General features: G+C 38.2%; 1 protein-coding gene across 1 annotated transcript; it reads right to left on the bottom strand.

Moving 5' to 3' along the window:
* On the bottom strand, window positions 1–26,217 carry LOC128224840 (uncharacterized). The gene is made up of 7 exons (XM_052934954.1): window positions 26,086–26,217; window positions 18,639–19,111; window positions 18,148–18,312; window positions 9,444–10,188; window positions 3,873–5,995; window positions 94–983; window positions 1–7 (listed from the first exon to the last, which is right to left on the bottom strand). The coding sequence occupies exons 2-7, from the start codon at window positions 19,089–19,091 to the stop codon at window positions 1–3; spliced, it is 4,383 nt and encodes a 1,460-aa protein (XP_052790914.1). The 5' UTR covers window positions 19,092–19,111; window positions 26,086–26,217.

Here is a 26,217-nt window from a genome sequence, read left to right as displayed (position 1 = left end):
TCAGGCTCTATTTCATACACCAATACCTCACATCTCACAGAATGTCGCGACTGTAGCACCATACTAACGGAATGTCTGAACGATGCCGCTGACATGGTCATCCACTCTAAGTGAATGTCTATTGTATAGTCGGTTGAGACGGGCCGTGGATCCATCATCTGAAGAGCGGCCTTGTTCTCCATCTCCACCTGCAGCTGCGTCACGTCCTCCTCAGGCTCTATTTTACATAGCGATACCTCACATCTCACAGAATGTCGCGACTGTATCACCATACTAACGACATGTCTGAACACTGCCGCTGACATGGTTGTATGGTATAATGTAATGTCTATTGTATAGTCAATTGAGACGGGCCGTGGATCCATCCTCTGAAGAGTGGCCTGGTTCTCCATCTCCACCTGCAGCTGCGTCAGGTCCTCCTCAGGCTCTATTTTACACTCCGATAAGTTCCAATTCACAGAATGTCGCGACTGTATCACCAAACTAACGAAACGTCTGAACACTGCCGCTGACATGGTTGTATGGTATAATGTAATGTCTATTGTATAGTCGGTTGAGACGGGCTGTGGATCCATCCTCTGAAGAGTGGCCTGGTTCTCCATCTCCACCTGCAGCTGCGTCAGGTCCTCCTCAGGCTCTATTTTACACTCCGATAACTTACATTTCACAGAATGTCGCGACTGTATCATCATACTAACGAAACGTCTGAACACTGCATCGGTCATGGTTATACAGGATAATGTAATGTATATTGCATAGACAGTTGAGACGGGCCGTGGATCCATCCTCTGAAGAGTGGCCTGGTTCTCCATCTCGACCTGCAGCTGCGTCACGTCCTCCTCAGGCTCTATTTTACACTCCGATAACTTACATTTCACAGAATGTCGCGACTGTATCATCATACTAACGAAACGTCTGAACGATGTTGCTGATATGATAATGTTATCCAATGTAACATACGTAAGGATAGAAAGCGTCCCACCCTGAAATGCCATATTAACAAAGTATGTAAATGTTCAAGGAACAAACAGTGCAAAATGACTAAGTTTGTTGGTTTGAGTAGGAAAAAACACCATGCTTGATTATATAAGAAACTGCACAAACCTTTCTTGAGAATAGCAATACGTGTTGAATACAATTGTTAAGCTGTTTCAAAGTTACACGAGTCATCTGCACACACTATTTATACGGCATTTACGCATTAATGAATCGTATGATTGCTAGAACGATAAAAATTGAATATCCCATACAAAGGCATTAAATATCTTCGCTATGATGATTTATTTACTCATATTTTGTTAATACATATCATTGACACCCCTTTACAGTTTACAATTCGATAATTGGTAAGATTATTATTTTTAAACACAATTATTTGCACAGGTTTTTTTATTTTGACATAATATTATTTATATGTATCTCTGAAAGAGGATATAAAGAGCAAACCTATTTTAAAACGATAAACCCATTTTTATATCAAATGTCAAAAATACAAATACATGCTTTTTATATAATAAGATATACACTTATCTAATATACACTTTCCGTTGGGTTATAGAACATACTCAGTGACATAAGTTAAAATGGTAATTCACTGTTCAAAATATTTAAATAACAGATTGATATTGATATCACTTCCAAATCAAGCGTCAGCTCGCACTGAGCTTGGACACAAGTCCAACGACTTCATTTCCAAATCACGTTACATTCGCAGACATTTTAGTGCTCTTTTCAGAAAAAAATCAATAAATCCGGAGCTTAATAGGTAGTAAAGAAGTTTAGAGTCAGAGTCTGAATCTGTCTCTGGTTAAGAGTGTGTGTTATATTCTGCAAAGTACTTAAAATCTGAGAGAATGTAATTGTGTTTAAATCTTCAGGTCTACGGACCGAGTTAAGGCAGTCTGCTAGGTTAAGATCTGAGAGTCAGCTCAGGGAAATAACCGATGCGTGGCGTTTTATACTGTATACTGGTATGGATCGGTTAAGCATCATTCGAATATCCTCGGGCATTTTTATCGAAAATAACCTCGGATATATGCCGGTACGTCAGTAGAAGTAGTTCGTAAATGTTTGAATTATATCATTAATTACATGTAGTGTTTTGTCTTGTATTTATTGATCTAAGTTTAAATTGATTGCCAATGAAGTGTATTATTGCAAACATAATTGAGATTCCCAAGTGTTGAGTCATTAAAATTAACTGCTCAATTAAATTACTACATGACGTCTTGAGCGGACTTAAAATTACCGATTTTTGAGTATGTAAACCGTTCATACACATCCGAGTTTGTTTCGAGAAAGTGGCCGAGGAGTACCGAATGGTTAAGCATTGGTTTCAAGAAATTCAATTAAAATGGCGGCTTCCGGTATAAACACTGTAGCTCGAATTTTGGAAAGTGGACAATTTAATCTTATTTTTGACAATAAATGTGTTGTGACCATGCTGGAAGTCATTTTTCATCGTTGCATGCACTAAAGGATCATCAATTGAATCACTAATTATGCAATATAACATGTGTATTTGATACTGGTAGCTATACTATTGCGTTATTAATGCTTTTCTGATGGAAATCGGAATGATGAACAATGACTCAATTAAATATTATTTGATTCAAAATATGATACACATGACCATAATTTGACGTCGATGCTGAAGGAGACAGCTTAAACTTAATAGGAACATGGTTCATTGTTAGGTCCAGGTTGATGACTGAGGTATCAAAGTCATTTTTGACCAAATTCTGCCAAACAACAGTTTCGAACAAATATCTTTTCACAAATAGCGATATAAACACTGGTCCGTATAGACTAAAACATAGGTAAGCCTAACCGAATAGTATTGCCTACATTTATGTGTTCTTTTACAGCGTATTCTGGGACATTCTCATTCATCAGAGGTTTGATAATGATAAATCTCACCTCTGAGTCATGTACATAATTGACAGTGGTATGTTTTATAATTCAAATAGTTTTATGGTCAATATGATTTAAGTTTTATCAGGACTATACTTGGGTAGGGGCCGGGGAAACAATCTTTTGCGAGTGTTCTTAGAGGGATGGAACTGAGGAGGATGATATATTGACGTTGACGAAATTAATTCTTCACACTCATTTAATCAAAAAAATATTTCAATATTTGAAATATCCAAATCAAGCTCCATTTTATCAAAAACATATTTGATATGAAAAAGTAAATAACGGGATAATCGCCAAATTTTAAACAAAAAAGCAAAATCCCTAAAATTGTTACAAACAATAAATGTGCTAATCATAAGTCTATTCCTCTCAATGTCCTATCGTATGTCATAAACGATTTACCAATGTTACATAATTTGTCCCGCAGAAATGACACATATGGAGGGGCCATAAACCAATAACGCGCATTTCAATACACAAGTTCAATTAAGACTGACATAACTTATTAAAGGGACTGTATAGCTACGTGACCACAAATTTCATGTAAAACATGCATTAAATTATCGCTAGTATTTTTAATCTGCGTAAAATTGGAAGTATTTGGGCCCAACAATACAATGAAAACCACAGACAACTTCATTTTGGTGTCGGGTTGATATTGTTAACCGATGTTGAACCGATGTAAGACCCGTGTTGCAAAATAAAGGCGAACTGACATTTAAAGGATTTTTATGGCAACATCTACTTGTTGTCAGGCCGATATATCCATGCTAGCTTAGTCACTGAAAATATTGTTCCTGGTCTGGTATACATTCCGAATAATTTGCTTGTATTTCGTATTTTCTAACATAAGATAACTGAATAAAATGGTTTGTTATTACACTTTTATTCTACTTGTGTACGTTTTATGTATCGTAGAGTTTTGAAATTATTTAAAACTCCGTTGTAGAACTTACCAGGTTTGAACTGACTGTGTCGTCGCTTTGTGTTGGAAATGCCGCCATCAACCGTCGTGCTCTTGTCTGTGTTTGAAAGCTGACCCCTAACGTTCGAAGACTGAGCATATGTAGATTAACAACGTCAGAGGAAGCAAGTCCCATTAAGTAGAGTTTGTTGAGATTTCGAAGGTGCCCAAAGTCGAGTTGACACTCATTTGCCGGACTGTTGCTCCATCGGACGTCTAGGTGTTGAATTTGGTAAAGTTTTGAGATGATTTCTTCACCTTTACATTCCCATCCTACGTTAGTCAATTCAAGTTTTTTCAAACACGTTAAATCTGACGACAGAAGTGAAGAAACCAGTGTATTTGTTGGTTTGTTGTGCCTGAATTGTACGCTGCACTCTACTAATTTGTTCAAATTCAGCAAGTTGATGTCATCATATTGAACCTCTTTTAAAACAACATAATTTAGATTCTTGCAAGTCTCTAAATCAAGTACATTTGGATCTTTCTTGTTCTGCAGCACATAAGAAAGGTCACTTTCCTCCATTATACATAATGACACAAAAGTGGATTTTCTTGTATCTAAGAATTGCTTCATCATTGGCTTGTTGTTTGGTAATTGATCAAGAGTGCCCATATCACCACCGAGGACGACATGCTGCAGGCAGACCTCGGCTCCGGTGTGTCCGCTTCTCATCGCTTCCTCAAACCCGTCCACCATCATGCTCTGGAGAGCATTTGCTCTGTGCATCGAATAGCCGTCTCTTTCAAAGTATTCAGTAAATAGTTCATTCATTGACTTTGAAAGCATTTCAGAAGCAGATGGATTCATGCCGCATAGAAACAGAAACATCTGACGCATGCTCAACACATCTTCTCTTCTGTAATGTCTATACACTTCCTGAACGTGTTGACAATGTTTTTGCAAATCTGAGATGCTGCTATTCGCTAAATATAATGCTGACAAGTACTCTTGAAGCGTTTTGTGCAAAAATTGATAAGACGCTGATCTTTCACCTAGGTTTCTACTGCAGGACATGATGCCAGATTCAAGAGACTCAATTTGGTACTTTTTCTCAAACTGACCATCTGTAATGCCGAAAACAATGGAATCCTCCTCATTTTCTGAAAACAGCTTATTGAAAGCTAGTTTACTCAAAGAATCAAGAAATTCCTTTGGGGAATTGCTGTACTCTATGTTTTTCTTGTCGTTCATTTCACACCACCTTTCTTCCATTATTTTCTTGTAAACTTCAGACAGAATCATGTTTGCCTTTAGCTGATCCTTGTACCAGAGCCAAACAATTTGAACATGCACGATTGGAATATCCCTGAAATGCCACAGACCTTTCGTTTTGAGGTCTTCAATGCAGGTTCTTGGATGTTTTACGTCATTTGGACGTTTAACTACTTGATGTTTGTTCAACTCCTCAATTAATCTTCGAACAAGTTCTTCTGGTGACTGAACGCCCTCCAACTGCACATGGTTTTCGAGCTTTGAGCGGTTCACTTTCATCTCCGCTAGTTTGTATGGTCGTGTTGTTATCAATATTGTACAGTTAATCCAACTTGTTTCTACATGAGGAATTCGTTCATCACGCTTACATTCGCTACAATGTTTCCACTCGTCTAAGCCATCAAGTAGAATAAGGCAACATTCTGATTTTAAAATCTGTGCTAGCAATTCTTTTGACTCTTTATCGTCTGAATTAATCCGTTCAATCAAAGACTGTAATATCATATCTTTGATTTTGCATTGATCATAAGCTTCGCGAAGCCTTATGTAGAATAAAAATCCGAACTGACACAACAGGTTGTTTTGTTTCGTCTTTTTCTTTCCATATTGTTTTAAGCTGCACCAGTCATGGACAATCTTTTTACAAAGAGACGATTTACCTGTGCCCGGTTCGCCCTCTACGAATACCGTTTTGGCCATCGTGTCATTTTCGCCCAGAAACATCTTATTCATATCTGATATATTTTCATCTTTTATGATTCCATCTTTGTCTTTCTTGTTCTTCAATTTAAGTTTTGGTTTTTCATAAATGTCTGCTACAGCTGCATCAATGTCCAATCGGACGTTCATTCTGACAGCAGGAGATGCTTGGTAATGGATAAGCAACTGTTTCTGTAAATCTGGAAAATGATTATATTATATTTAAGGTGTTTCTAAATGAAAATAGATTTAAGAAGTAACAAACGACAATGTTGTTGGTATAGGATGATGTTAGTAAGTAATTAAAAGTAAAACAAATCCTTAAATTTATGACAACATGCCTACTTGTCAGAGGAAAAAGTTGATAATTGAGTATATATTAAAACAATAACTTTAGTACATATTTTGGCATATCATTGTTTGAATGGGATGTTAAATATTATGTAGATTGTGTTATGATCTGATTCTGATTCTGATCCATTTGCATTACACAGAAAACGATATAATTAACAAGGTGTTAATTAATTAAAATGTCTTTAAACAGGGTTAGAAACAAATGACGCCGATAAGGCCTTGCCGGACGGACTTACAGCCATTAGTTTAGGGCAAACTATTGCTGACATGTTGAACAAATGATTTCATTACAATTTAATATATGTTTTAAAAAAGCGATAGCAGCACAAACGTCATGAGCACCACACTCTCCAAATGGATAATTATGTGAGTATTGATTTAATTAGTTATTACTGTGATATTAACGTTTGTTATAAAATCGTCTGACTTCGGCCTTTCTAAGTTAGAGCACGAAATTTATATACCATACATATAACGATGCAGCTAACAACTATGCATAGAAGTTTTAAATTCATTCTTATTAAAAGCTTAAAAGGTTATGACACAACGCATTGCTGTGATTTTCATAATGTGCATAAGAGCAGGACAAAGATAAGTCATAAACGCATGTTAGTGCATGTGTATTTCAAATCAGCTGCTCAGTTACACTTACAGTTTCGTATTGGATATGAGTATCATTCAACGTTCAGAACGACTTATTCAAGCTTATCTGACTAAACTGCCATGCTGATAATGTTAAATGGGCTAAGACATTATGGTTGCGACGAGGTTTTCATGACGCGTTTAAATAGGCAGTGCTTGCATACAGCAAACTATTTTAAAGCTTTTGAATATAAAAGCAAACTGTCTTAAGAACGTGACCAATGGCTCCGATTTGGCCAAGTTGGTGTAATTGCTGATTGAACTTGTGACCTTGACATTTAGGCTAGACTTTAAATGACAAACTCCAAAGCTGCGGTGCATTTATTTGTTGTTGTTTTTTCAATCGAATACAATTCAGTTCATTTATAGCTAAGATATGATAGTAACAGATGGACACAGGACCGACGGGCAGTATGACTAGGTAATGCTTTCAGGGCATTAAAAAGATAAATGTCACGCGTCAAATTTTAATGATATACAACTGGCGTGATGTTATGGACGTTGGTTTTAAACGACTTTGTGTTAGATATATACTATGTGCTTATTTTCACAATCAAAAAGTACAATCAAAATGGACTGTTACCCTGTCGCTGACTTTCAGAGTGTAAGTCTAATTAAAATTCCTTGTCACATACATTTTATTTTTATTTGATTAATTGCAGTTGGCAAGCCTGCGATTCGTCGTAATGTTTCTGTTTCGTTAGTTTTAAATCGTACTGACTCAATATACAATACTAATTCAGACATGGTATATACATGTTTTGGAATTTACTACTACTAGTATATCAAAACACAGAATTTTCTGAAGACCAGTAGTATATCGTGTTCGGTTTATAAACATGTTTTGGGTTTCACACCGAATGAAAAGTGATACAGAATGTTTGAAAACTTCTATAATATCTTCTATGTATTTGATGGGAATTCGACGGTGTTATCAAAATCATATGCTTAAGGGTAAAACAATTATTTGTTTTCTCATTTTAAAAAAAAGCCCATTCCTCTACTTAATGAAAAGCTATTAATAACTCCATAACTATCCGCTTATTTCACCCATAACAGATGAACCGTTTATCATATGAAGTGGTTTGTATCGAGTGTAATGCTACCATAACGTATTTTCTAATGGTATACCAGTGTAGTTAAACTTGATATTGACGTCATTTTACATTACTAATTTAGCGTCAAGCTTTTTACCGAAATGTATAACCTTTTCATTATGGCGACTTATGTGTCAAGCGCTTAACATAATATTAAATTCGTTGCCATTTAATTTATCAAAATATAATGTGAAATGAAACTAGTAACGGGAAAGTTTTAAAGCTCACCAAAGACTGGCTCTATAACTTTCCCTTAGCTTGTTTCATAAATGTTTGTATCAACTGCCCACTCATGTATGGTGAGCATCTTTTGCTACACATTATATTGTTGTTGAAATATCTCCTTTGTTACATAATTGTATCCACAGAAATAATTTATTCAATGAACTTTACCCTCATTTAAATCCTATCTATAAAGAAGGGATGCAACTCCTGCAAATGCAAATTTATAAGCTTTATCTTATATTATTTAACTTCACAAGTTAATTATATCCAGTCTGTCACGCGCGATAGACCGTTTGTAGGTGAGCGTGAATTTATGGTAGTTATAAGAGTTTATATATTGCATTTTGGTCGTGTTTGAAAATTGTCTGTGCATTGATAACTTGTTGCCTATCGCCCAACTTGATTGAAAATGTGCTACTGATTATATTTTTTTTATGGTTTCAAGTACGGCCAATATATGAAAGTGACAATCAGAAACGTCCCTTATATACACAATATTAATTGTATTTGAACAATTTGAAGTTATATTTGCATATTTTCAATAATAGTTATAGGTTATTTCAGATTGTTCTGTACACTACGGATATATATTTGGACGAGTACACAGCTTGAAAAGTCATATTGGTAATATGAACAATGTTAAATGACCTTTTTATTTTTTACCAATAAATATAATCCCAAATATACTCTGTATTGTACAGAAATTGTTAAATTACCTTTTCGTTAGATACCTTTACCTTTTCGTCCAAACAATTTCCGTATTGTACAGAATATGGTACAGGTATCCAATGTATAAACTGATATATTTTACAATCATTCAAGCCAAAGAACTTTTAATTTTTTGTTTACAAACTACAATATTGGACCGCTAATAACAAAGACTTTATCAAAACGCTCTTTCTAGAGCGACTTTTGATTTGGAGCTTCAATCGGAACCTTTTCGCGGGTTTCGTCTTTATCATAGGTTTGACATGGGACCTGTGAACTGTTCAATACGGAATAAATATAGGATTTTTGTTAGCTAGTGCGTCCCAATGCGGAAATATGTTCTACGGTCATGTGGTTTAAAAGAGCGTCTACGATTGGACGTATAAATTAGGTATAGAATAAATGTTTTACTGACTATGCATCATGCAAAAGAAAGTATATACGTTTCTGTTAAGAGGTATAAGGGAATGGCCTAAAATACCGAAATACACTGAAAGAAAGACACAACATGCAGAAAAATAACCCTTCAAACATCACAAACGTGTACAAGTGACATACATGGTGTAATGACCATAATAAGCTTGATACAATGATAAGAAGATGCTGGTTTCAAGAGTCTTACCTGACTTTGCTTTGGTGGTTAATTTGTACAGTCTTTGTTCTTCTCCGTCATTCGTGCTCGTCAGTTTTTTTCGTTCGATAATGCCTTTCAGCTCGGTTTTTCCGCTTTCAATCGCATCTTTCAGCTCCCCTTTCCCGCTTATTGTCGTTTCTAATAGTTCGTTTTTTCCATCTGCACTTGTATCTTCAAGTTGTCTTGTTATGTTCTCAGAGGTTTTCATGAGTTTAAGTTTTCCGTCCATTGTCGTTACAAGTAGTTCTTTTCCTCCATCCGCAGTTGCCTCCTCCAGTTGTCTTGTTCCGCTTTTAACGGTTTTAATTAGTTCCCATTTTCCGTCCTTTGTCGTTTCAAGTAGTTCATCCCGTCCCGCCACCGCTGAATCATTAAGTGTTTGTTCGAGTTCAAGTTTCCCGGACTTAGCAGCGTCTTCTAGTTTGATTCTTTCCTCTTTGGTTGCCTGAATGAGAATTTGCTTAGCATTTTCTATACATGAATCCAACTTTGCACGAGCATTTTCAAACGAGTTCTTAATATCGTCATTGGCGCTCTTTCCGTGTTCCTGTAAACTTGACGTTAAAACATCACCGAGCCTCTCAAAGTCACCCTTTATCGCATTAGCTTTTTCACTCCATTCGCCTTCTTTAGCAGAAGTAAGTTCCGTAATATCTTGGATGCCTCTAATCACAGTATTTTCGATAATATATTTCAACAATTCCGAGCTGGGCTCTTCAAATTGTGTCTTAAACTGAAAGTTAAATAATGTTATGTAAGGAATAATGAACAACTAGTCATTGAATTACACACACAATGCACAGTACATATTTAAAGCAAATCGACACGTTTAAAGTACGAATATCGAAAGCCTAATTTTTTTAAGTTAACATTGAATGAAAGATAATTATCGCATAACGGGCCACATTTGTAACATTAACTCTGTAAAATTTTGTGAAAAACGATTGAAAATACGAATCGATGTTATATAAAACGAGGACGTATCTTATGCATTCTGTAACACATGTTATTTCGGCCTAATATACACACGTTTCTTCGGCCAACTGTAACACATTATTCTTCTCCTTCTGTAACACATGTTTCTTCTGCCTACTGTAACACATGTTTCTTCAGCCTACAGTAACACACGTTTCTTCTGCCTACTGTAACACATGTTTCTTCTGCCTATTGTAACACATGTTTCTTCGGCCTTCTGTAACACACGTTTCTTCTGCCTACTGTAACACATGTTTATTCTGCCTATTGTAACACATGTATCTTCTGCCTATTGTAACACATGTTTCTTCGGCCTTCTGTAACACACGTTTCTTATGCCTACTGTAACACATGTTTCTTCAGCCTATTGTAACACATGAATCTTCTGCCTATTGTAACACATGTTTCTTCAGCCTACAGTAACACACGTTTCTTCTACCTACTGTAACCCATGTTTCTTCTGCCTATTGTAACACATGTTTCTTCGGCCTTCTGTAACACATGTTTCTTCTGCCTACTGTAACACATGTTTCTTCGGCCTTCTGTAACACATGTTTCTTCGGCCTTCTGTAACACATGTTTCTTCTGCCTACTGTAACACATGTTTCTTCTGCTTATTGTAACACATGGATCTTCTGCCTATTGTAACACATGTTTCTTCGGCCTTTTGTAACACTTGTTACTTCTGCCTACTGTAACCCATCTTTCTTCTGCCTACTGTAACCCATGTTTCTTCGACCTATTGTGACACATGTTTCTTCGGCCTTCTGTAACACATGTTTCTGCTGCCTACTGTAACACACGTTTTTTCGGCATTCTGTAACACATGTTCCTTCTGCCTACTGTAATACATGTTTCCCCGGCCTACTGTAACAAATGTTTCTTCAGCCTACTGTTACACATGTTTCTTCGGCCTACTTTAACACATGATTCTTCAGCCTAGTGTAACACATGTTTCTTTGGCCTAGTGTAACACATGTTTCTTTGGCCTTCTGTAACAGATGTTTCTTCATCCTACTGTTACACATGTTTCTTCGGCCGACTGTAACACATGTTTCTCCTCCTACTGTAACACATGATTCTTCGGCCTACTGTAACATATGTTTCTTTAGCCTACTGTAACTTATGTTCCTTCTCCCTTCTGTAACACATGTTTCTTAGGCCTACTGTAATACACGTTTCTTCTGCGTTCTGTAACACGTGTTTCGTCGGCCTACTATAACATATGTTTCTTTAGCCTTCTGAAACTCATTTTCCTTCTCTTTACTGTACCACAAGTTTCTTCGGCCTACTGTAAAACATGTTTCTTTGTCCAATTGTAGCACATGTTTCTTCTGCTTACTGTACAATATGGTTCATTAGCCTACTGTACCATATGTTTTTTCTCCCTACAGTAACACAAGTTTCTTCAGCCTACTGTAACACATGTTTCTTCTGCCTACTGTAACTCATTTTTCTCCAGCCTACTGTAACTTATGTTTCTTAGGCCCACTGTAAGTCACATTTTTTCGGACTACTGTAACACATGTTTCTTCGGCCTACTGTAACACATGTTTCTTTTGCCTACTGTAACACATGTTTCTTCGGCCTACTGTAACATTAGTTTCTATTGCCTACTGTAATTCATGTTCCTTCTCCCTACTGTAACACATGTTTCTTGGCCTACTTTAACACACGTTTCTTCTGCATACTGTAACACATGTTTCTTCAGCCTACTGTAACACATGTTTCTTCAGCCTAATGTAACATATGCTTCTTCGAATGCTGTAAAACATGTTTATTTGTCCAACTGTACCTCATGTTTCTTCGGCCTACTGTAAAACATGTTTCTTCGGCCTACTGTAACACATGTTTCTTCAGCCTACTGTAGAATATGTTTCTTTGTCCAATTGAAGCCCATGTTTCTTCTTCCTACTGTAAAACATGTTTCTTCAGCCTACTGTAACTTAAGTTTCTTTTCCCTACTGTAACACATGTTTCTGCAGCCTACTGTAACACATGTTTCTTCAGCCTTCTGTATCTTATGTTTCTTCTCCCTACTGTAACCCATGTTTCTTCAGCCTACTGTAACACATGTTTCTTCTGCCTACTGTAACACATGTTTCTTTAGCCTACTGTAACACACGTTTCGTCGGCCTACTGTACCTCATGTTTCTTCTCCCTACTGTAACTCATGTTTCTTCTCCCTTCAGTAACACATGTTTGTTCAGCCTACTGTAACACATGTTTCGTCGGCCTACTGTAACACATAATTCTCCAGCCTACTGTTACTCATGTTTCTTCAGCTTACTGTTACACATGTTTCTTCAGCCTACTGTAACTCATGTTTCTTTTGCCTACAGTAACACAAGTTTCGTCAGCCTACTGTAACACATGTTTTTTAGCATACTGTAACTCATGTTTCTTCGGCCTACGGTAACTCATGTTTCTTCAGCCTACTGTAACACATGTTTCTCCTCCCTATTGTAACATATGGTTCTTCGGCCAACTGTGACACATGGTTCTTCTGCCTACTGTAACACATGTTTCTTCGGCCAACTGTAACACACGTTTCTTCAGCCTACTGTAACTCATGTTTCTTCAGCCTACAGTAACACATGTTTCTTCAGCATAATGTAACTCATGTTACTTCAGCCAACTGTAAAACATGTTTCTTCGGCCTACTGTAACACACGTTTCTTCAGCCTACTGTAACTCATGATTCTTCAGCCTACAGTAACACATGTTTCTTCAACCTACTGTAACACATGTTTCTTCAACCTACTGTAACACATGTTTCTTCAGCCTACTGTACCTCATATTTCTTCAGCCTACTCTAAAACATGTTTCTTCAGCCTACTGTAAGACATGTTTCTTCAACCAACTGTAACACATGTTTCTTCAGCCTACTGTACCTCATATTTCTTCAGCCTACTCTAAAACATGTTTCTTCAGCCTACTGTAACACATGTTTTTTCGGCCTACTGTATCACATGTTTCTTAAGCCTACTGTAAGACATGTGTTTCTTCTGCCTTCTGTAACTCATCTTCTATCTGCCTTCTGTAACTCATGTTTCTTCTGCCTACTGTAACACATGTTTCTTCTGCCTACTGCAACTCATGTTTCTTAAGCATAATGTTACACATGTATTTTCGGCCTACTGTACCACATGTTTCGTCAGCCTACTATAACACATGTTTCTTCTGCCTTCTGTAACTCATCTTCTATCTGCCTACTGTAACACATGTTTCTTCAGCCTACTGTAACTCATGTTACTTCAGCCTACTGTAACACATGTTTCTTCTCCCTACTGTAACTCATGTTTCTTCAGCCAGCAGTAACACATGTTTCTTCAGTCTACTGTAACACATGTTTCTTCTGCCAACTGTAACTCATGTTTTTTCAGCCTACCGTCACACATGTTTCATCAGCCTAGTGTAACATATGGTTCTTCGGCCAGCTGGTACAGATGGTTCTTCAGCCTACAGTAACACATGTTTCTTCGGCCTACTGTAACACAGGTTTCATCGGCCTAAGGTAAAACATGTTTCTTCAGCCTACTGTAACACATGTTTCTTCAGCCTACAGTAACACATGTTTCTTCAACCTTCTGTAACACATGTTTCTTCAGCCTACAGTTACACACGTTTCTTTTGCCTACTGTAACACATGTTTCTTCAGCATACTGTAACTCATGTTTCTTCAGCCTAGTGTAACATATGGTTCTTCAGCATACTGTTACTCATGTTTCTTCAGCCTAGTGTAATATATGGTTCTTTGGCCAACTGTAACACAAGATTCTTCAGCCTACTGTAACACATGTATTCTCAGCCTACTGTAACACATGTTTCTTCGGCCTACTGTAAAACATGTTTCTTCAGCCTACTGTACAACATGTTTCTTCAGCCTACAGTAACACAAGTTTCTTTCTCCTACTGTAACACTTGTTTCTTCTGCCTACTGTAACTCATGGTTCTTCAGCCTACTGTTACAAATGTTTCTTCAGCCTACTGTAACAGATGTTTCTTCAGCCTACTGTAACACATGTTTCTTCAGCCTACGGTAAAATATGTTTCTTCAACCTACTGTAACACATGTTTCTTCAACCTACTGTAACACATGTTTGTTCAGCCTACTGTACTTTATGTTTCTTCAGCCTACTGCAACACATGTTTCTTCAGCCTACTGTAACACATGTTTTTTTCAGCCCACTGTAACACATGTTTCTTCAGTCTACAGTAACACACGTTTCTTTTGCCTACTGTAACACATGTTTCTTCAGCATACTGTAACTCATGTTTCTTCTGCAAACTGAAACTCATGTTTCTTTAGCCTACCGTCACACTCGTTTCTTTAGCCTAGTATAACATATGGTTCTTCGGCCACCTGGTACAGATGGTTCTTCAGCATACTGTAATACATGCTTCATCAGCCTACTGTAACACATGTTTCTTTAGCCTACTGAAACACATGTTTCTTAAGCATAATGTAGCTCATGTTTCTTCTCCCTACTGTAACTCATGTTTCTTCAGCCTACTGTAACTCATCTTTCTTCTCCCTACTGTAACACATGTTTCTTCAGCCTGCCGTAACATACGTTTCTTCCACCTACTGTGACTCATGTTTCTTCAGCCTACTGTAACACATGTTTCTTCTCCCTACTGTAACGCATGTTTCTTCAGCCTGCAGTAACACATGTTTCTTCCGCAAACAGTAACACACGTTTCTTCGCACTACTGTAACACATGTTTCTTCAGCCTACTGTAAGACATGATTCTTTAGCCTTCTGTAACACTTATTTGTTCGGCCTACTGTAACACATGTTTCTTTTGCCTACTGTAACACTTGTTTCTTCAGCCTACTGTAACTCACGTTTCTTCGGCCAACTGTAACACATGTTTCTTCAGCCTACTGTAACACATGTTTCTTCAGCCTACTGTAACACATGTTCGTTCAGCCTACGGTAACACACGTTCCTTCAGCCTACTGTAACACATGTTTCTTCGGCCTACTGTAACACATGTTTGTTCGGCCTACTGTAACACATGTTCGTTTGGCCTACTGTAACACACGTTTCTTCGGCCTACTGTAACACATGTTTCTTTTGCCTACTGTAACACATGTTTCTTCAGCCTACTGTAACACATGTTTCTTCAGCCTACTGTAACACATGTTTTTTTCTGCCTACTGTAACACATGTTTCTACAGCCTTCTGTTACACATGTTTCTTCAGCCTACTGTAACACATGTTTCTCCAGCTTACTGTAACACGCGTTATTTCAGCCTACAGTAACACATGTTTCTTCGGCCTTCTGTTACACATGTTTCTTCAGCCTACTGTAACACATGTTTTTTTTCTGCCTACTGTAACACATGTTTCTACAGCCTTCTGTTACACATGTTTCTTCAGCCTACTGTAACACATGTTTCTTCAGCCTACTGTAACACATGTTTCTCCAGCTTACTGTAACACGCGTTATTTCAGCCTACTGTAACACAAGTTTCTTCAGCCTACTGTAACACATGTTTCTCCAGCTTACTGTGACACGCGTTATTTCAGCCTACTGTAACACACCTTTTTACGGCCTACTGTAAAACACTTTTTCGGCCTATTGTAACACACCTTTTTTTGGCCTACTGTAACACATGTTTCTTCTGCCTACTGTAACACATGTTTCGTCTGTCTGCTGTAACACATGTTTTTTGGCCTACTGTTACACATGTTATTTCGGCCTACTGTAACACATGTTTCTTCAGCCTACTGCAGCACCTCTTTCTTCAGTTTACTCTGACACAGGTTTTCTTCTCCCTACTGTAACACATGTTTCTTTGTTACCTAGGTAGTCATTCTGATGTCCTTTTTTCATAGTATCCGTCCAAATTTGGCTCTGTTCGTTTTAAGTTAAAAACTTTTAACGCAAATGTTCATAGTACTTTAAGTAAAATAAAAATCTTAATTCAATTTTAAGAAAATTGAACGAACGAACGAGCGAACGAACGAACGAACGAACGAACGGACGGACGGACGGACGGACGAACGAACGAACGAACGAACGAATGAATGAATGAATGAATGAATGAGTTAATTAATGAATTAATGAACTAATGAAATATTGTATTAATGAATGAATGAACGCACTTACGAATGAACGAACGAACGATCAGACGAACAGTCGATGAGAACGAACGATCGATCGAGCGCTCGAATGAATGAACTATCGATCCAACGAACGAAAGGACGAACAAACGAAATCAACAAATGTCCATGTCGTTGCAAACAATAGTTGAAAAAAAAACTTTTCCAGGGGTCCCATCTATGTTCGAACATACACAAAATACGTTTTTAATTTATCTTTAAAAACATCTCCAGAAATGCCAATGGAAGTATTGTTTAAGAAGTTATGAATCAAGATGATTTGTAAATGTCGATGAGACTTTATTAAAACATCGTAGAGTTACAGTATCATTAGTAACTCGGGATGTGAATGAATCTCACCAATATTGAACCCTAATTGTTACATGTTAATAAGGCAAGGCAATTATTAACAAAAAGAAAGCGTCTAGGACAAGATATATCCAGTTTTATTTGCCAGCCTTTGTAGGTCAATCTTTTGTCAGTCTGTCTATCTGTCCATACGTCTCTCTTTCTAACTTGTTTTCAGACAAAGCTAAAGATCAAACATTTTTTCAAAACCTTTTATATGCATTTTTCGTAACAAGTATTAATTCTCAGTAAGATACTGAAATGCTGATTTATACTCAATAAGTTTGAAATATGCTAATTAAATGTGATAAAATAGATATGATTGTTAAGAAACATCCGCGTTTTTCTGCACTCAAACAAACGCTGGTTCATTGCCTTGTATATTCCCAAAAAAAATATATATATAGATGTATACATGTCCCTGATGTATTGAAAAGTCTATATATTTTAAAGATTTAGAAAATCGATTCTAGTTAGCGTACCTGAGTGTCTAATAATTAACGAATATTTATTATATTAAAGTAAACTTATCGCGATTTCTACCGTCCGAACATATTTTTCCTTCGTTGCTTTTACCATATTTTCTTCTTTAATCTGTTTGTTATATTCCTATCTGTCACTTGCCTGTCCGTCTTAATATGGATTTCATTCGCTATTCCGTCTCCGTCTATCTCTCTTATATCCGTCTGTCTATATTTATATGTATTTTAGATGCTATTCCATCGGCTATCTACCTTACTTCTGCTGTCGCTATTGTCTCCACCTCTCTAACGTAATATGTACCGCGGTCGCTATTTCATCCGTATATATAATTTAACATTTCAGTCCGTCCGTCTAACTTATTTCTTTCTGTCGATAGATTTTGCGATCTGTTTATCTTAATTATGTCTGTCACACAATATCGTATATCTGTATTTATTTACTTATTTGTCTATATTAGAGTATCTCTGAAACTATTCAATCGGTTTGGTTGTCTTTTTCTCTCTGTCGCTTTATTCTAAATTTGTCTATTATATATTACACTGTCACTTCCTAACATATCTATGGCACTTTCCTGCCCGTTTGTTTATCATAGTTTCGTGTCGCTATCCCTATGTCGCTTTTTTGGGGTCTCTAACCATCGTATATTTAATTATATCTCTGGTCAATTTACCCTTGTGTCTATCGTTCATCTATTGGACGCTATTTGTCCATATATCATCCTTTTATCTCTACGTTAACTTCCTATACCGCCTTATTTTATTTTCCTTTACCTTATCCAGCTGTCTTGTTGTTCCTGGTATCTCTGGATCGCCGTGGAAATCTGGATCGTTTAGCAACGCAATCATGCTGTCTATACACTCAGTGGTGGCCTGGTCTGTCAGAGCACTTGAACATAAGTCGGGCATATGCCGGATCTTGTTGACGTACTTCCGAGCCTGAGGGTTAAATTTGGTTTGATAAATACACATTATCCCGAATTCTTACTCTCATCTTACCATGAGTTCGTTTGAACATATATTTTTTTTTTCGCATGCGTTTGTTTTCAATGCGAGGTGAATCCTCGTTGAAAGCTTGTACTTATTGCTGCATAGTGTATTTGTGTGATACGTTTTCCGAAGATGCATTAGTTAATAACATCAAATAAAGCGAATGATAAAGTTTAGTTTCATGGGGAAATTATCTTTCGTAATAATTTTAATCAAAGCCGTTCATATTCTATTGTCTAATAGAAATGGAAGTGATGTAGAGATCATATCATTACCTCGTCAGATAGTGGTTTTACAGTTGTTTTTAGCGTGTTTTTCCCACAGTTATATATAAAGACTGCCAGTCCGTTGAAGTCAATCTCATCAAATGAAGATTTATCATCATACCCTGCTGGTTGCATGAATAACTTGGCGACAGCAAACGAAGAGTCTCGCCAAGTGTCAGTCGAAGCGTTCTTCCAGGAAGGTTTCTGTCTTGTGTGTATGACCTTGATTTCATTTCGAAGTTTTTCATGGAATTTACAAGGTATTGGTTGCCGGTCATATATATCACCATGGTCTAATGAACAAGTCTGCTCATTCGATGCTTTCTGTAGAATATCATTATGCACATGGCTAGCTTTTGACTTGACATATGGCAGTAGAGCTCTCCTCGTGACGAAAACGGCCTTCCATTGCCTCAGCCAGTTTTGGGATTCTGTGCTGTCGAACGCCATTTTCGACGCCATCTTGTATCAGCCTTACTCAGCTATAAAACAGTATTTGTTATAAGCAAGCTTTAGTCTTTAATAATTTGTTTATCTTTTTTTAAAAGAAATGCTTGTTTTAATTTGTTCTTTTTCATATTAATTGAAAGGGTTGGTCGGTAGCTGATTGATTAACCTCTGACATACTGGTATGTCATATCTAATGTAAAAAATAAAGCAGTTTTGTATGAAGTTACAATTAAATCCTTGAGATGTATAGACCCTACAAGTGTTATTATGATTGGTGTTGTTTGCAATTGTCTTCAAGGTTATGATTTACAAATAGTAGTTCATGCATTTGTGATACGGGCCATATACTACCAAAGTCTCATAGAATCGAGATCAACTATTTGTAAAACAAGCCAGATTACCAATAAATGTTTATTGACCTCTTGGTTATTGAATACATTTACATTTTGATAAGGTGTCTTGACACACTACACTGATAATATTAAATTGTTTCAAAGTTTCATGTTCATTCACGGAAATTCATTTTCTGAATCTAATCTTCCATAAATGACACACTTGAAAGAAGCTTCATATGCCATTTCGCTTTTTTCCCATAATATTTATCGGATAAATCATAATATTACAAACATTGCAGAGTTAAAGAAGTACATTTTACTGAGTTATTTAACAACGCTCTTGTTGTTCAACTGTGACGCGTAAAATCCGGTCAATGTCAGTCATTTTAGGTTATACCTTTGGGGGATAATCAAATGGAAGGATAGCCCGAATGGATATCAACCTGTTTGGCCTTAATGGAGAGGTTTGAAAGCCATGAGCGCATCAAAGCTTTGTTGTGATTATCTTGTTTAAATGAACACGGATAATCGTTTAACATACACAGATACATGCGATAATACAAATGTAACTATAAGAACTATAAGGTATGCACCATTTGTACATATACATTAAATATGAACGCGCATGATCAAGAGGAATCGATCTCCCGGACGTATCCCAAAGTGTAAATCATCAAAAATCAGAAATGACATTCAAATAAGTCCATTTAAAGTCCCTCATCTAGTCGATGGATCATAATTTTAGTTATCATTTCTTTGTATGTCGCTGCCCTCCAATAGCCGGAATTACATGACTAATTATGTGACGTCATTGTTTATAAGAATGTCATTAATGAATTTGTATTCAATAAATATACCAACATAACCTCGTAAAAACATTTGCACCTTTGGAAATCATTCAATTACAACGCGGCGTGAACCAATTTTTCTTCCCTCTTTCACACAAAGGTTAAACAATATATGGGATGCGAATCGTACAAACGATATAAGCGAAGCAGAAATATTTAAAAACACAAGCTTATAAAAACAACTGGATTTAAAGATGGTCTATTAGTAAATCGGCAGCAAGAAATGTATTATTAAAACAACCTTAGATAAAATAGCGAACGGTTTAATGGCGGCTAATCTATCACATTTAAACTTTCTCAAAACATGTGGTTAATAAACGAAATATGCGAGCTTTAAAGTTTAGGATATACAGCAAAATGAAATCTTAAACACTAAGTTATGTGAAAACAAATCGCTGGCTTGTCGGAAAGGGCAACACCTTTATTTCAAGTATTTGCACCAAATCGTTTTTGTGAACATAAACTAAACTAAGGTTGTTTTTCAAACGGCACATGTAGTGTGTGGCAATGATCGAGAAACGCTCAGACATTTATTTTTGAAATGTGATCATGCTCCGTCCTTTTGAAAATAAATATTGTCCTTATATTAGATATCATATATTTTACTGCTAGTAAAGACTATGACCCTTTTTCATGTCAAATATTAACCTTGCTGACGTCTGTTTATTTGTTTTTGACATCGACGTCATTTCCTGTTTTTTGTTATGCCTTGATAGAGGCCGGACTGGCTCAAACGTTGGCAGGATAGGGAAGCTGACTCACAGAAACTATGTGCCTCTTGATCTTTTCAACAGTCCAGTAAAAGACAAAATCATGAACACCAAAATCAACGAGACATGGTATACGCCATAGGGATGCTCTTTAAGGAAAAGAAGATGTGGTACTCACCCTAGGTACAACGTTAAGTGGTATACGCCCAAGGAACAGGCGATAAATGGTGTATGCATTAAGGACAATGAGACGTGGTTCAAGTACTAAGTACAAAGATACGTGGTATATGCACTAAGGACAACGATACTTGGCATATGCACTTAGGACAAGGAAATGATTCACGCTCTAAGGCCAAGGTGACGTGGTACAGGCACTAAGGAAAACGAGACGTGGCACATGCACTAAGGACAATGAGACGTGACATATGCCCTAAGGAAAATGAGACGTGGTATACGCCCTTAGGACAATGAGACGTGGTATACGCCCTAAGGTCAATGAGACGTGGTTGAAACCCTAAGGACAATGAGACTTGGTATACGCCCTAAGGACACTGAGACGTGGTACATGCCCTAAGGACACTGAGACGTGGTACATGCCCTAAGGACAATGAGACGAGGTATACGCCCTAAGATCAATGAGACGTGGTACACGCCCTAAGGACAATGAGACGTGGTATACGCCACAAGGACAATGAGACGGGGTATACGCCCTAAGGACAATGAGACGTGATATACGCCCTAACGACAATGAGACGTGGTTTACGCCCTAAGGACACTGAGACGTGGTACACGCCCTAAGGACAATGAGACGTGGTATACGGCCTAACGACAACGAGACGTGGTTTACGCCCTGACGACAACGAGACGTGGTACACGGCCTAACGACAATGAGACGTGGTATACGCCCTAAGGACACTGAGACGTGGTACACGCCCTAGTCAATGAGACGTGGTTCACGGCCTAACGACAATGAGGCGTGGTATACGCCCTAAGGCTAACGAGACGTGGTACACGCACATAGGACAACGATACGTGGTACACGCACTTCGGACAATGATACTTAGTTAATGCACTTAGAGCAATGAGACGTGGTATACGCCCTTAGGACAATGATACTTAGATAATGCACATAGGACAATGATACGTGGTTAATGTACTTAGGACAATGAGACGTGGTTTATGCACTAAGGACAATCAGACGTGGTACATGCACTAAAGACAACGAGATGTAGTACACACAGGAAGGACAACGTGACGTGGCATATTCCCTAAGGACAATAAGACTAGGTACACGCACTTAGGCTAGGAGATGTGATACATGCACTGACGTCAACTAGACATGGTACACGCACTGTGGACAACAAGACGGGGCCTGTGCCCAATAAGACGGTGTACATGCGCTTTGGACAATGAGACGTGGCTTATTCACCAATGACAATACGACGTGACATATGCACTCAGGACAAAGAGATGTGACATATGCACTCAGGACAAAGAGACGTGACATATGCCCTTAAGACAAGGAGACATGGTACATGCACTATGGACAATGAGTCGTGGCGTATGCCCCAAGGACAATGAGACGTGACATATGCACTTAGGACAATACGATGTGACATATGCCCTAAGGACAACAAGACGTGGAACATGCACTAAGGACAACGATACGTTGTACATGCACTATGGACAATAAGATGTGGTACTTGCATTATGGACAAAAAGACGTGGCATATGCTCCAAGAAAAATGCAACATGGTATGCGTTCTAAGGACAATGGCACGTGCCATATGCCCTAAGGACAATGAGAGGTGACATATGTCCTCAGGACAACGAGACATGGTACATGCCCCAAGGCTAATAAGACGTGACAAATACCCTTAGGACAACGAGACGTAGTACATGCTAAAAAGACAATAAGACGTGGTATAGGCACTTAGGCTAGGAGATGTGATACACGCACTGACGTCAACGAGACGTGGTACACGAACTTTGGACAACAAGACGTGACATTTGCCCTAAGGACAATTAGACGTGGCATATGCCCCAATGACAATAAGACATGACAATTGCCAAAAGAACAAACAGACATTGTACATGCCCTAAGGACAATAATTGGTGGCATATGCACTAAGGACAAAGAGACGTGGTACATGCACTAAGGACAATAATTGGTGGCATATGCCCTAAGGACAAAGAGACGTTGTAAATGCCCTAAGGACAATAATTGGTGGCATATGCCCTAAGGACAAAGAGACGTGGTACATGCACTAAGGACAACGAGACATGGTACACGCCCTTAGGACAATGATACTTAGTTAATGCACATAGGACAATGATACGTGGTACACGCCCTTAAGACAATGATACTTAGGAAAACGAGACATGGTACACGCACTTAGGACAACGAGACGTGGAATATGCCCGAAGGACAATGAGATCTGACAAATGCACTATGGACAATGAGACGTTGTACATGCATTATGGACAATAAGACATGGCATATGACCCAAGGACAATGCAACATGGTATGTGTCCTAAGGACAATGAGAGGTGACATATGCCCTAAAGACAACGATACGTGGTACATGTCCTAAGGACAATAAGACGTGACATATGCCCTTAGGACAACGAGACGTAGTAGATGCTCAAAGGACAATAAGGCGTGGCAAATGCCCTTAGTACAATCAGACGTGGCATATGCCCGAAGGACAATGGCGTGTGGCATATGCCCTTAGGAAAAGGACATTGAGATCTTCTACATGCTTTAAGGAAAATGAGACGTGACAAATGCCCTAAGAGAAATGAGACGTGTTAAATGCCCTTAGTACAATGAGACGTGGTGCACGAACTAAAGCTTCCGAGACGTGGTACACGCAGTAAGGAAAATAAGACATGACATATGCCCTAAGGACAATGAAACGTGGAACATGCACTAAGGACAACGATACGTTGTACATGCACTATGGACAATGAGACGTTGTACATGCATTATGGACAATAAGACGTGGCATATGACCCAAGGACAATGCAACATAGTATGTGTCCTAAGAAAATGGCACGTGTCATATGCCCTAAAGCCAATGAGGGGTGACATATGCCCTAAAGACAACGAGACGAGACGCACTGAGAACAACGAGACGTGGTACAAGCAATAAGGACAACGAGAAGTGCCATATGCCCTAAGGAAAATGAGACTTGGTTTACGACAATAGGACCAAGGAAACGTGGTACACGCTCTTAGGACAACGATACGTGACATAAGCCCTACGGACATTGATACGTGGTTTACGCAAATACGACAACGAGACGTGGTACACTTACTAAGGACAATGAAACGTGACATATTCCCTAAAGACAATGAGACGTCGTATAGGCCAATTTGACAACGAGACGTGGTAAACGCACTGAGGACATCAAGACGTGGTTCATACACTGAGGACAACGAGACGTGGTACCCGCACTGATGACAACGATACGTGGTACACACACTAAGGACAATAAGACGTGGTATACGCACTAAGGACAACAAGATGTTGATTATGCACTAAGAACAATGAGACGTGACACATGCACTAAGGACAATGAGACGTGACACATGCACAAAGGACAATAAGATGTGACACATACCATAAGGACAATGAGACGTGACACATGCACTAAGGACAATGAGACGTGACATATGCCCTAAGAACAATGAGACGTGACACATGCCCTAAGGACAACGTGGCATGGGACACGGACTAAGGACAATGAGATGTTGCATATGCTCTTAGGACAATGATACGTGGTATATGCACTAAGGGCAGTGAGACGAGGCGAATGCAGTAAGAACGAACAAAAGTGGTACATGCACTATGGACAACGAAAAGTGGTACATGCCCCAAGGACAACGAGACGTGACATATGCCCCAGGGAGAATGAGACGTGGTACACGCACTAAGGACAGTGAGACGTGTTACATGCACGAAGGACAACGAGATTTTGCATATGCCCTAATGATAATGAAACGTCGTAAATGCACTAAGGACAAGATGACGTGGAAAATGCACTTAGGAGAACAAGACGTTACATGTTATATGCCCTACGGAGAATGGGACGTGGTACACGCCCTAAGGACAATGAGACGTTGTACATGCACTATGGACAAGGAGACATAGCAAATGCACTAAGGACAACGAGACGTGGTACATGCCCTAAGGACAAGGATACTTGGTACACGCACTAAGGACAAAAGGACGTGGTACATGCTCCAAGAGCAAGGAGACGCGGCAAATGCACTAAGGACAACGAGACGTTGTACGTGCACTATGGACAAGGAAAAGTGGCACATGCCTTAAAGACGCCGAGACGTGGTACATGACCTAAGGACAATGAGACGAGGTACACGCAATTAGGACAACGAGATGTGCCATTTGTCTCTAAGACAACTATACGTGGTACAAGCACTAAGGAGAACGATACGTTGTATATGTACATGGTTAACACACAATGGACATCGAAACATGGTGAAAGCATAAGGATAAGCATAACATGGTACGTGAAATTAAGGTATACACACACTTAGAACACTTAGGACGTACATAAATAAATTAAGTAAGGACATGGTACCCGCTATCACGACAGCGTGACTTTATACTCGCAAGAAGGTCAACGAGACGTTACACGCGTATGATAACGAGACTTGCTACAAACACTTGACCCACATATAAATGGTACACGTAACAAGGACAATGAGACTTGTTACCAACATGTAGGATAACGGAACTTGGTACACGCAATCAAGAAAGGAAAACAAGACACACACTCGAAGGACAACGAGACAGGATATATGAAGTAGGACAACGAGACTAAGAACACGCAACTTCCAGTTGTAGGCTATGCTACCTTCAGAAAGTACATAACGTTTCAAGTACTATTTCGAAATACTTTGTGAGGAAATGACTGCGTCAACCTTTCAATTTTACCCGTGCTTGGCCCAAGATTGAAAAAAGTTAAAAATTTAGTATTTCAAAAGTTCAAACACAATCGACAAGTTTTCAATTAAAACTTAAAAAAGCAAGGTTGCATAATTTTACATATTAATGCAAATTATAAGTAATTTGTTAACACTTACATTGAATTGATCATCTACTATTCCATTTTCTTTCACGTGAACATTGTTGCAGATGTTTAACAATTTTTCCTATTCGGATGATAATATTACCACGTCAGGCATGTTTTAATTTTTCCTTTAAAGTGAGCTGTG

This window comes from Mya arenaria, chromosome 1 (assembly GCF_026914265.1).
Source record: "Mya arenaria isolate MELC-2E11 chromosome 1, ASM2691426v1".
NCBI classification, from domain to species: Eukaryota; Metazoa; Mollusca; class Bivalvia; order Myida; family Myidae; genus Mya; species Mya arenaria.
Note: the sequence above shows the minus strand (reverse complement) of the source record. Positions and strands in the feature narration are given on the sequence as shown.

Excerpts from the sequence above, each read along its gene's own strand:
- LOC128224840 (XM_052934954.1), bottom strand. The coding sequence starts at position 19,091 with ATGGCGTCGAAAATGGCGTTCGACAGCACAGAATCCCAAAACTGGCTG. Across the intron at positions 18,313-18,638 it reads TAAAACCACTATCTGACGAG|GCTCGGAAGTACGTCAACAA; the intron begins GTAATGATATGA and ends TTTAACCCTCAG. Across the intron at positions 5,996-9,443 it reads AACCACCAAAGCAAAGTCAG|ATTTACAGAAACAGTTGCTT; the intron begins GTAAGACTCTTG and ends ATCATTTTCCAG.